This window comes from Thunnus albacares, chromosome 22 (assembly GCF_914725855.1).
Source record: "Thunnus albacares chromosome 22, fThuAlb1.1, whole genome shotgun sequence".
NCBI lineage: Eukaryota > Metazoa > Chordata > Actinopteri > Scombriformes > Scombridae > Thunnus > Thunnus albacares.
In genome coordinates, this window is record NC_058127.1 from 19,425,604 (window position 1) to 19,437,841 (window position 12,238).

Below are 12,238 nucleotides of genomic sequence, written 5' to 3' on the forward strand. Positions count from 1 at the left end.
CACATTTGTCTGATTCTTCCTAATCTATATATTAGCACATCATTATCAGTTATAGAAGGTGTATTAATATTTATATTGGCTGAGGTATTAAATACAAAAATAATCTGTGTTTAAAAGCAAATATAGAAAAGACAAATTGAACGTGTTGTAAATTCTATAAACTTCCCAAAAAACTTTTTCTGGAAATTCTGGGGCCTCCACAGATGGCGTCACTTGGTTATTATAATCTTTAACATTTTTAAAGATTTTTAGAATTAATATCCCAAATAACATTTTGTGATATTGTCAACATACACTAACTAAAGGGGGAAACTTCTACATGTGTACTGTGACTCACGTGTGATGTTTCACTCCCTTCAGTAGTGAACATGCAACATAAAGCATCTGCCATCATGTATTCACAAGGTACACAAACATGGTAAGAACTATCAAAATGTCCATATTATGTATTTTAATATAGATTAATTGAGACTATGGCAGCTGAGATCATGATAGGCTGCTTTAATTTCACAATATTTCTGAACTAGCTCTCTCTCACTTAAATCACCATTACAGAGTATTGTTATGGGATTTTTATGTAGAAAAATTCAGGTAAATTCCAACTGAATTTATTTACATAAATGAAACTGTAAAATGAAACAATATAGTATTTAAAAACAAAGAAATAATAGTGTGAACAGTTTTTACTTTTACTTTTACTATTCACAGCAGCTTTTTTTTTTTTTTTTTTTAACAAAAATGACACTTCTTTTAGACATTTTTAAAATTCACATTTCTCTGCTATAAAGAAGTCAAGCAACGAGTGTTGAGTTCTGCTTCTTATCGGTCCTGTTTAGATAAAAGCTGAAGCCAGATTGGTGGGTCAGCAGGTGGATTAGTGTGTAAATTGCAGTGATTGTGATTCATACCAGACTGTCTTATCTGTCGATCTGTCCTCCCTCGTTCTCTTTTTTAAAAAATATCGTTTGTTTGGCCCAGATTTATAAAACAATCCTGAAACTTTAACATTCCTTGACAACAAGATTCACCATTTGTCACCAGAGAATTGACCACTGAATAGCTTAGGAAAAATCTTTCATGTGAGCGTCTGGTAAGCCTTTCTGCCTCTGACGTGCAGATGGTTGGACTTTTTAATGCCACTGTTTAAACTACACGCTCACATGATTAAGATAAAAACCTGAAAGATGACATGCAGCACTTTAAACTCAGTGGTTTGTCATATTTGATTCAAAAGACACTTTAAAAAAAAAAAAAAATCAGCTTTTTATTGAGACAAAAGTTGAGATTCAGAGTGAAGGATGAAATACACAGTGATGAGGAGGATGATGATGAGGAAAGTCACTCTGCTGCTGGATATTAGGTTGGGCCCACTATGAGGACACACAGAGATAATAAAGGACAGATATACAGTATAATAACATTACAAAGACAGCTGACCTCTCTGACCTCTCTGTCCTCTCCTTACCTCAGCACCGTAGCTGGCTTGGTACTCCGTCAGCAGCGGCGTCCTGCTGGACTCTGCGTGGTAGACGGTCGGCTGTACGGGGGCCAGAGGCAGGGTGCTGCTCTGAGGGATGTGAGGAGGGAAGGTTTGCATCTCAAAGCAGCACCTATCAGCACACTCGGTTTCCCATGCACAGCTGAAGGGGAGAAGAAAGGAGACAAAAAGCCCGGAAATTTCATATTAAAGGGCAACATGTGAGAAGAATTTGGAAAAATGTGTTGACGATGTGAGGTGTGTGTTTATGACTCACCAACTGCACCGCCTGCAAGTAGGCTGAAGGAAGTCTCTCAGTCCAACGGATTGTCTCAAGCCCCTCAAGTAGGCACTGGTCTCCCAATTTCCAGCTAATCACAAGTGGGAAGTACCAAAACACATTTGCACTTTAATGCAATTTAGAGATTTTGGTACTTTAGTCTCTGCAGAGTTCTTACAGGGAAATGAATGAATATTTTAGTACTTAAGACTCAAGATTACTTAAAGCAGTAGCTGCACCACTCTCAGGTCTTTCCAGTAAATGTGTAGCTTGTTTACACTTTAGTTTTTGTGCAAATTAAACAAACAAGATTTAACACATTAATTAATGAGCTTTAGGGGTGTAAGCATGTTAAGCTAAGCTAACTGGCTCCTGACTGTAGACTGTTATTGATCTTCTCATCTGACTCCCACCAGCAAAGTGAATAAGCATATTTCTGCTCTGGATGTTGTCCTCTTCTTTTCTTTATACATTTCTCTCACAGTAATCTGTTCTGTCATTATTTACAGATTTTCTCAAGTAGGGTTGATACTTTATAAATTATACATTTCTGCTACTTTGCGCTTGGTCTTAACTATCTTCTGGTGAAATTACCTAACCTCATAACCTCACACAAGTGTAAATTCCCTTAATCTTACTGTAAAAGAGTAATTTATTGGGTTAGATGACAGTTTTCTAACCTTTGACAATGGGAGAAGAGGCCACAGGAAGGTTCAGCAGGTGCTGCAGTCCGGCCTCTCTGCACACACAACTGAGAAAGCTTTCACAGCAGGCAGGAACAACATGGGACGACAACACAATCACACCTAAAAGTACACACGTATAGATTGGGATTATAAAAATAAGCCACTTTGGCAGGTAACATACAGCTCAAAGGTTCTTCGGTAAGTTTAAAAAAAAAAAAGGCAGCTTTAACAGTGAAACCACAAAGCAAAGATAATTGTTTCAAATACTTCAGAAGTTCTTTCATTGTAACTTGCAGCTTCCCGTAAGTGCACAACGACCAGATAAATCCAATCAAACTCCTCTGAAGTGAAAACAGCCGTCTAACCTTCCTCATAGAGAACGTCAACCTTCTGCTGCAACTCATCTTTTGCCTCCTGCTGCTCCAACACATTTGCTGTCAGTAGAAGATAATAGATTATCAGCTTATTATTATTATTATGATCTTAGCTATGTGTGTGTGTGTTTTAGGTAGAGAGGGGTTCTAACCATTTCCACCAAACACATAGTGCAGATGGCCTTTCCCCTTCTTGACAAGTAAAGGCCCAGTCTCCCTCCTGGCCTCTGTCAGGGTGCCGCCGACAACCCCAGTCGCCTCAGAAACAGGAGAGAGGATGCCAAATGGAGGTGAGGAGATGACGTGGAGGGAACAAGAGGGAGGCTGGGAGACAGAGTGAGGGGAGTGTAAGGAAACTAGTCAGAAACAGATGGAGGTTATTGTGAACTTGCCACAGCTGTGAGTGTGTGTTGATGCGTTTCACCGGTGAAAAGGAGCCATAGGTGCTGTTGGTTGTCTTGTACAAGTATTGATGAAATATAGGCCAAGTTTCACGTTCAGTCTATGAAAACAACATAAACAAGAAAGAGTGTAAATCTATAGATCAATTAACATGTCAGTCCATCCATTCATCCATTTGTCAATCCCTCCAACCTGAGGTGGGCTGATTAATGCTGGAGCAGGTTTGGCTTCAGTTCTGTGGTTCAGCTGGTTGTCCTGTAGGTGGCGCTCACTAAAGGGATTATAGTCACCACTGTATGTCGTGACGAATCTCTCCCAAGGCTGCGCACCTGGAATCTGAAAGGAAAACACAATGTTACCTAACAGGAGTTAACTGTGTGTGTGTGTGAGGGCGGTCAGTAGGTTAGCTGATGCACAGCTTTTAGGCAAACAGTGATGGAGGAAGTATTGTGATCCTTTACTTCAGTAAAAGTAGCAATGCCACACTAAAAATCCTGCTCTGAAAATGTTACTAAAATACATTAGTATTACTAGAAAAACTTGAAATATCAAAAGTAAAAGTACTCAATCCAGAAAAATGGCCCCTGTGAGTGTTATACTAATATCTATGAAGTTGTTTATTCCCCTTGGAGATTTAAAGATTTATTATCCGATGTTTTTATGAGTCTTGTAACATTTTTATTCATTCTCATTAAATAAAGAATAACTAAAGATCAAACAAGTTTAAATAATGAAGATTAAATTCAAAAAAAGATTATTGGATTATATTACTGGTGAATTAATGTAAGTGGCATTTTACTGTTGTATTTATAAAGTAACTGCAGCTGTCAAATAAATGTAGCATGAAATAGAGAAGTGCCTCAAAGTTGTACTTAAAGTGAGACTGTGTAACTTTTCAGGCAGGAAATAACACAATCCTCCTCTCACAAAAGACATGATGGACTCATATGCAATACAGCATACCTATAGACTATATATAACTTAAAGATAATGTGACATTGCATCATAGGTGAAAAACACCATTAATAAAAAGAAGGTGTTGGTGGAGTGGAGTTTAAACTGAGTTGTAAATTTTAGTTGGAAATATTTGCTGTAATCACATTTCTGAAGCTGTTGACAAGATTAACTCTACCAGGTACTATTTTTTAAATTAAAAAAATAGAATTGCAGTGGTACAGTTGTGAGATTACCATACATTAATAATAAAATAAGAATTTAGATGCATCCTCTGACATTTTTCATCTAAACAAATAATCCGTGGGAGAAAACAGTTAGTATGCATGAACTGAGATTAGTGTTGTGGTGAGGCGGTAAAGCTGACTGACGTGTTGTTGCTGTTTGTGGTGGGTGACGAGTTCGCCTGGAGGCTGCAGACTCAAGTGTACATGAGAGAAAAAGGTCAGCAGCTGTGTGTTGAAGTAATAGTAGCTGTGGCAGCAGTAGAAAAAAACAAAAAACATTTTAACCTCCTCGTTTCAATTCAAAACACACTAAAAATAACAGACAACGAGTCACGCGATTGCATAATTCAACTCAAAGATGCATAAACAGAAGAAGAATCATATTACTTAAATCTCAAGTCTTTACCTTCAGGTCTTTCCAGGGAATCATCTGATGTTTTTTTGATTCCTCTTCAGTGGATCATCATCACAGCATTGAAGCTGAACTGAACTGAGGAGCCAGACTGTCAGACTCTTTGTAGGAGCCAGTGGAATGTTCACTGTTTTGTTGCTGTTTTTAATTAAATTGTATTTATATTCATTTTATTCACTATGGCAGCACGCACAGTTACTGCTAAACCAGCAGTAAACAGGAAACTGCTTCTTCTTATGGGTTTTAAGATGAGTTTCCTCCTCTTTTGGACCACAAGCTGTGATATGCAAACTATTAAATCCCTCATATAGTTGAAACTTCATCCGGTTACACTTGTTGAACAAATAAGCAGAGGATCTGCTGCCTTCTAATGTTGTATTGATTGTTTTTACTCTGTTTTTACATCTTTATTTTCAGTTTTTATAACAGTATCGCCTCCAAATGTGTGTACATGTTCACACTTTTATTTATTCAATCTCTAAAGGTTGTTTCCAGTTACTCTTTATAGTTTAAATGTCTACAAAGCACTTTGAAGCTGCCTTATGAATGAATTGTGCTATATAAATACATTTGCCTTCATACAAAATAATACATCATGTTTATTAGAAAATATGACTGATTAAAAATAAACATCATGTCTCAAAATTACAAATTGATTACATGAAAATAACTATTGTGAAAATGTTTTTTCCCCCCGCAAATACAGCAAGTATCTCAATATCTCAGTGATTGAGGATCTGTCAGTTTGTATGCTGCCTGTTTTTGCATCATTACTGAGGAAATGCAGACAATGCTGACATGTGTCAGTCACAAGTGTGAAGGGAGTGTTATTGCGCCACCTACTGCTTAAAAACAAAAGTGCAGAACATGGTCACAAGATTGAATCCACCCTGAGTTTAAGGAGTCATTTCTCTATCTCTAATAAGTGAATAACATCAGTAGTGGGAAGCATTGGAGCAACACCTACATTTCCACATTTAAATCTGGATTTTTTGGATCACAACTTAATTGAATATTTGCAACCTTAAATAAGATTTCTGCAAAATCAACTGCACCTTTATTATAAATGTAAAATGTAAACAAGTTCTGAAATCTCAAGGATTTGTTTTGACAGTACAATGAAAGTAATATCAAATCAATGGTCTGAGGGGCTGACAAGCAGCTGATAAGTCACCAGAATACCCAAGTCTTATTTTCAACCACCATCTTGGTATCTTGTAGTGAGATCAGGCACTAAACCCTTATTACACAACAATCATCATTATCATCATTATAGTAAATATTATTAGCAAAAGCACATTTTTTTCCCTCAGTTGAAATGTCATTGGTTGCTGTTGAAGGTATGTTGGTAGAAAACTTTGGCATTGGCAGCGTAATCCATTTTTATGGTGGCACCAATACTCTGAGCCCCGAGACTAGCGCCTCCGAGGGCTGAAGACTGCCTCAAAACCAGGAGGCTGTAGCCATGGAAACGACCCTTGAACTTGTCAGATGATGCCACTTTATCCAAGACCTCATTAAACCCTGGACAGAGACAGAGAGACACAGAAACAAAGCTGAAACAAATAAGATTTAGCAGATCTTTTGACTGCTTCACCTCCATTTCTTTCAGTGTGAAAATGAAAGTAAAATCCATCCACGCAGACACTGACCTGGCTTCAGAAGCTCCCAGCTCTTCCACACTAAGCCTTCACACAGGATGGGCAGGCCGAGCTCACCACTCAGTAGAGGCTGTTCATGAAAGGAATTAAAATAGTCAATGTTTATAGGAAATGAGTAAGAACACAGCGTTGTATGTGTGTATGTGTGTGTCTGTGTGTGTGTGTTACCTCCTGTGCTTCAAGTAAAACAGCTTCTACATGTTTTGCCAGGACTCTCCCAGCCTGAGTGAACACATACCGGCAGAGAGCATCCCCTGCTTCTGCACCTTGAACACATACACGTAGTTTTCATTTTACCTTACTTACTAATCTTTTGCTTTCTCTTCACAAAACCAAGCAGATTAGATGCAGCGCCTACCTTCAGCCAGCTTCTTACAGAAACCAGCAAAGTGGGACTTCTGGAAGTTTCTGTAGAGGTGCGGCAGCATGCCCATCAGCTCTGACACCTGAGATGAATTATACATGATTTATTTCCATATTTGTCATAACATGCAACATCTGAGGGTAGAGCCGTCGTTCTATGTGACTTCCAAGGATGAAACTTCACAGAACTCAGCTGGTTTGACTCGTCATGAGTGGTTTTGCTTCAAAACCCAGCTCATTTCTAACCCTGATTAGAACATTATTTACTAAACTCAATGTGCTTACTGCTCCAAGAAACAATTATTACTAGTATTAATTCATCTTCTGATTACTTTTGAAATTATTCGCTTAATTGCTTGATCTATAAAATGTCAAAAAATACTCATAAGACTAAAAAAACAGTAAATATTTACATTTGAGAAGCTGGAACTAGTGATTTTTTGGAAATTTTTCCTAAAAAAAAGACTTAAAATAATTAATCAATTATCAAAACTGTTCCAATTTATTTTTTGTTGATCAACTAGCTGATTAATTCTTTCAGCTCTACTGTGCTTTATTCAGCAGTTCCTTACTTTACCTTGACTGGTATTATTTTATAAATGAACATATTTCTCTGACTGACCTGGAAGTACTCCATCATGGCTTTTTTCACGTGTTTAACATCATGCGGAGGAGCGACCATTTTGTCCTTGGCATCAAACACCGTCTTTACAGCCAAATGAGAGATCCAGAACGCTGAGACACAGAAAGAAGTCTTAATATATATTTGTGTTTAGTGTATATTTCTGTTGTTTGCTTATGCTTACATGTCTCCATTCTTACCGGATCCTTCATCACCCATCATGTGACCCCAGCCTCCGCAGCCGACGTGCGATCCATCAGGATTGACTAACTTGCAGTTAGAGCCGGTCCCTGAAATCAAAACTACACCTCCTGGAGAGAAAACAGAGACGTCTTAGTGAGCTGTCTTTTACTACACAATAATAGCTGACTATGTAGATTTTATTAAGCCATAAAGTGTGGAAAGATACCTGAAGATGATACCTCAGGGGGTAAAGTATCAAGTCTGGCCCTTTTATGACATTTTAAGGTCATGATTTCAACTGTGTGAGTGTCTTCTAAATGTAAATGTAGCTGGTACAAAAGTAGCTACAAAGTAAATCCATCAGAAAATGACTGGTTACCACGATCACTGGCGGTTGCCACGGCGCCGATGGCATCAGTAGTGATGAAGTAGTGCTTGCTGAGATTGGGGAACAGTTCCTTCAATTTAGCCATCAGATGGTTGATGGCCTCCTTCTGCTCCCCTCCACTCAGAGACATGCCCTACACACAGAGACAGGATATATGTCTTTAATCTTGTCTACTTGTCTTTTATTTCTTACTCTATAAAACACTTCAGAGGTCAAAATAAGCGTGACGGACAGTTTGACTGACCAGTGAGCACAGGGGGGTGTTTGGATCCAGTCCCGCCTCAATCTTGGCTCTCTGGACCATGTCGTTGATAGTTGTAATACATTTGTCCACACCAACCAACTACACACACACACACACACACACACACACACACACACACACACACACACACACACACACACAAACAACAACGTAACCTTTAGAATAAAATCAGTTTTTCTCATTTATGGGTGTATTGATTGGGCTATAGAGAAAGATCAATCAACTTCTCTGCATCTAGAGTATATTTAGTGGACACATAAGGCAAGTATAAACCCCTGGATCCCCTCTTCCCTCCCTACATTTCATCCTTTATTTCTTTCATTTCTGCTCACCCAGTGGTTGGTGGACGGTCCCTTCGTCTCGGCCAAGATCTTCCCATCTTCTGCCACCAGCAACGCTACGGAGTGACTCCCTCCACTACAGACAGAAATACAGTTACATGGGCACCAAGGCAACATCAATAAAACTAATTATTATGCATTTTCTGTGATATAGAGAATTACAGAAAGACTTTTCACACATATTCATATGTAAAACTGAAGATACATTTAATACTCCAAAAAACACTAGTGAGGGGAAAATATCACGAGACATCAATAAAAAAGCTTCCTAGTGTTCAATGAGAAGACTAGTCTGTGCTCAGAAAAAAAAATAGTATTCAAGATGACCACCGTGCAAACACGACTAACTAACACCAGCAACGTCTGACAAGTCACAAAAACAAAGTTAGACCAGTTTTTTGTACATTTTAAATCATTCTCACCCCTCTACTCCGCCGAACACCGTTGCCATGTCTCACTTCCTGTTTTGGTCCTGACACCCTGATATCGCGAGAACAGCAATATCTCCAATAGCTCCAACCTGCAATGCCTGCAATGCTAATCAATAACCAGTAGGTGGCAGTTGTGTATTTCTATGTGTGTATGGGGCACATGATTAGTTTTTTATAGGATGTTTGAGGCCTAAATTAGAACAACCTGCAACAAAAATAAACCAAATTAACCACTATAATGTTTGTATGCCAGAATAAATAATGCTATGGTGATTATTATAAAGGAAAGCATATAGAATAGCAGTAGGCCTAAATGTTGGTTTCTGTAAGATAAGGTTTTTGTATGTTTTATATCAGAATCAGCTTTATTGGCCAAGTATGTTAATACATACAAAAATTTGACTGTTTTTTTGTGGCTCTCAGTGTGCTTACACACCATAATGTTGAGGAAGATACACAAGAACAAAAAGCTGAACAAAGATAAGTAAACATAAATATATCACTATGTATATGCAAATTGGTGAAAAAATAGATACATACACATGGAAACAAGTGCACAACAACAACAACAACACACAGTGTCTATAAAAAGGTGAAACAGTTTCGGTGAATTTAGCAGGATGCAAATGGTGCAAAGGTGTGTAAGAGTGCTGACAGATACAGACAGCAGAAATACCCTAATTAGAATAACCTGCAACTAAAATAGACCAGATTAAACACCAGGATAAATAACGCTATGGTGATTGTTTAATAGAACATATAGAACCGCAGCAAATGTTGGTCTATGTAAGGTATGAAGGTTTTTTCCTAATACTATGTTTTATATGTGAGAAATACAGCCTGGCAGGACAAAAACAGGCTTTTCCAGTCTTATGAAAGAAGCCTGGCCAACCAAAAAAAAAAACTATTGACTCATGGTTTAAAAATCCACACTTAGTGTCAAGAATAATATTGACAGAGACTTCGCACCATTTGGTTATGGGCTGAAAAACAGGGACACAAACTATGAGTTACACTGTGAGCCAGCAGGAGGCATCTGCAACACATTAAGGCAACAATTAGGGACTTGCTTCTGTTTGCCAACATAGGCTGCTTAAAAACAATTATCATTCCTTGGCTTCTCAAAATTCCTATAATTGGTCTGTAATTATATCTGAGTACTACTAGAAGGTATTACAATCGGCCATTATGGGACATGTATGGATAAGATGTCCCGCAGTTTATTTGCTCATATAATCATCACCTGTTGCTTGTGCATGTAGTTTACATGTAGCTATAGTCTATATTTTCGTTAGAAAGTGTGCGTGTGTCATTGCTGAAACCAACAGAGAAGTTACACAAGAGTGAGGAGGTGGGAGGAGAGGAAGAGGAGCGGCTCGGTGCGCGCTGCTCACTCCTCCTGCAAACTGAGCTGCGTCAAACACTGCACACTTACTACCATACCGGATATGAGCTGAGCCAGCCTTCAATATAAGTGTAATTACAGTATATCAGATTTTTCCTTTATAACATCCTTAATTTTGTATGATTTATTGTCTCTGGAGAATTATAAAACCCAGGCACAGCGTGAACTTTGATTAATATTTCTCAAACCCTCTTGAGTTAATATTGAACTCTCCATTAGATAATAAGATTTAACATTAAAACTGCACGTTGTATGTTAATGTTAATTTGTTGTTTTCATAACACAAAGTAGTGCTGCTAGATTTGATATTACCTCTGAGAGATAGAGGCATTCTGTCACTTCTCATCTTTTTCATCAATTTGAGATAACTTCTGACTAAATTAACTTGATGATCTTGAGTTGGGATGCTATTTTCTGACATGTTAACTCCACTCTGACATTTCAAAGGTGTTGACAAAAGTGATCAATTCTTTATGGATTGATAATCATTCTTATGGGACCATTGGAATATTTTTCTGTTGGGCCCATTATGAGACCCTCCCCTCACCTTGCGGCCCTCTGTGCATTATATATGTAACCTGTCACCTCCGTGTTGACCCAGAGAGCAACCCATATTTGATGCTACAATGCAACCTGGCCCCAGGATTTCTGTCCATCAATACAATAAATATATATTGTATGTATTAAATTGATTAAGAGCTTGAAACTAGATTTTGACACATGGTCACTCAATAAGTCAGGGCCTCAAGATAAATAAATAATGCATGCTAGCAACCGAGAAGTCTGCAGTCGTGCAGACTTATACAACATGCCCACTTCACTACACGATCTTCTCAATCTCAGTGTTGTCACAGTAACGGCATGCTACACAACACACACTCCTAACCCTAACCATCTCCCTGCTCATGCCTAAACCTAACCAAGTGGGTGTGTCCTGTAGTAAAGTGGGTATGTCCTGTAGATACTGCAAGTCCGCAGATAGACCTACTTGGACCAACCACTGCTCGGTGATGGAAAAAGTGTGAGTGTCGCCACTGACACTCAGTTCATAATAATCATAACACTGCAAATGCAAGGGTTTTCATCAGTGGGTCATAGGCTCAATCACCATAGTGTTACCTTGTTCAGCGATAGATAGTGACTTAAAGGTGCAGTGTGTAGGATTTAGTGGCATCTAGCAGTGAGGTTGCAGATTGCAACCAACTAAATAACCCCCCCCTCCCTTCTAAGTGTGTAGGAGAACATAAGGTGGCCGTGAAACTCATGAAAAGCACGAGCCAGTGTTTGGTTTGTCCATTCTGGACTACTGTAGAAAGGCGGTGAACATGGCGGGCTTCGTTGACGGAGACCTGCTCCATATGTAGATATAAAGGACTTTGTCATGACCTCGCTCAAGTGGCCACAACAAAAAGGAGACACACCATGATAAAGAGGTAACAAAAGGTACATTTATTAAACAAATTAAGCCAAATTAAATAATAAACAAAATAGTTATGGTATGGAGTGTAGAAATCAGTGGTATCAGTAGTGTTCGTGATGCATGAGTGAAGAATGTGTGTGTGCGTGAGTGTTGGAACATGCATGAAAGCGAAGTAAATAACTGAGGCAGCATAACTAAACCAAACCAGAACAGGTGCCTAGAGGGAGAAGTAGAAAGCAGTCAGAGGAGGGAGAGAGACTGCCGGAGCTGCAACCCGGACTTTAATAACCTGGCAACCCTGCGAGCCATCAGGTGTCGCTAGTTGCCATAACAAGCACCTGTTGAGA

The 12,238-nt window shown here is 38.7% G+C and overlaps 3 protein-coding genes across 3 annotated transcripts in view; all 3 read right to left on the reverse strand.

The window, feature by feature from the left end:
* Positions 1-1,246: 1,246 nt before the first annotated feature.
* LOC122973791 lies at positions 1,247-4,940 on the reverse strand. The gene is made up of 9 exons (XM_044341527.1): positions 4,807-4,940; positions 3,412-3,555; positions 3,242-3,319; positions 2,970-3,141; positions 2,809-2,877; positions 2,438-2,563; positions 1,755-1,848; positions 1,466-1,640; positions 1,247-1,370 (listed from the first exon to the last, which is right to left on the reverse strand). The coding sequence occupies exons 1-9, from the start codon at positions 4,828-4,830 to the stop codon at positions 1,287-1,289; spliced, it is 966 nt and encodes a 321-aa protein (XP_044197462.1). The 5' UTR covers positions 4,831-4,940; the 3' UTR covers positions 1,247-1,286.
* A 901-nt stretch (positions 4,941-5,841) lies between these two features.
* Positions 5,842-10,482, reverse strand: nagk (N-acetylglucosamine kinase). The gene is made up of 10 exons (XM_044342432.1): positions 9,058-10,482; positions 8,627-8,711; positions 8,274-8,372; positions 8,021-8,162; positions 7,659-7,769; positions 7,459-7,571; positions 6,832-6,919; positions 6,642-6,739; positions 6,465-6,543; positions 5,842-6,336 (listed from the first exon to the last, which is right to left on the reverse strand). The coding sequence occupies exons 1-10, from the start codon at positions 9,084-9,086 to the stop codon at positions 6,134-6,136; spliced, it is 1,047 nt and encodes a 348-aa protein (XP_044198367.1). The 5' UTR covers positions 9,087-10,482; the 3' UTR covers positions 5,842-6,133.
* Positions 10,483-11,724: 1,242 nt separating this feature from the next.
* The window catches only part of LOC122973437 (meiosis 1 associated protein), a 67,032-nt gene continuing 66,518 nt past the window's right edge, over positions 11,725-12,238 (reverse strand). Inside the window, exon 14 of the mRNA XM_044340940.1 lies at positions 11,725-12,229. The gene's annotated coding sequence lies outside the window, so the exon portion shown is untranslated. The remainder of the gene's footprint in view (positions 12,230-12,238) is intronic.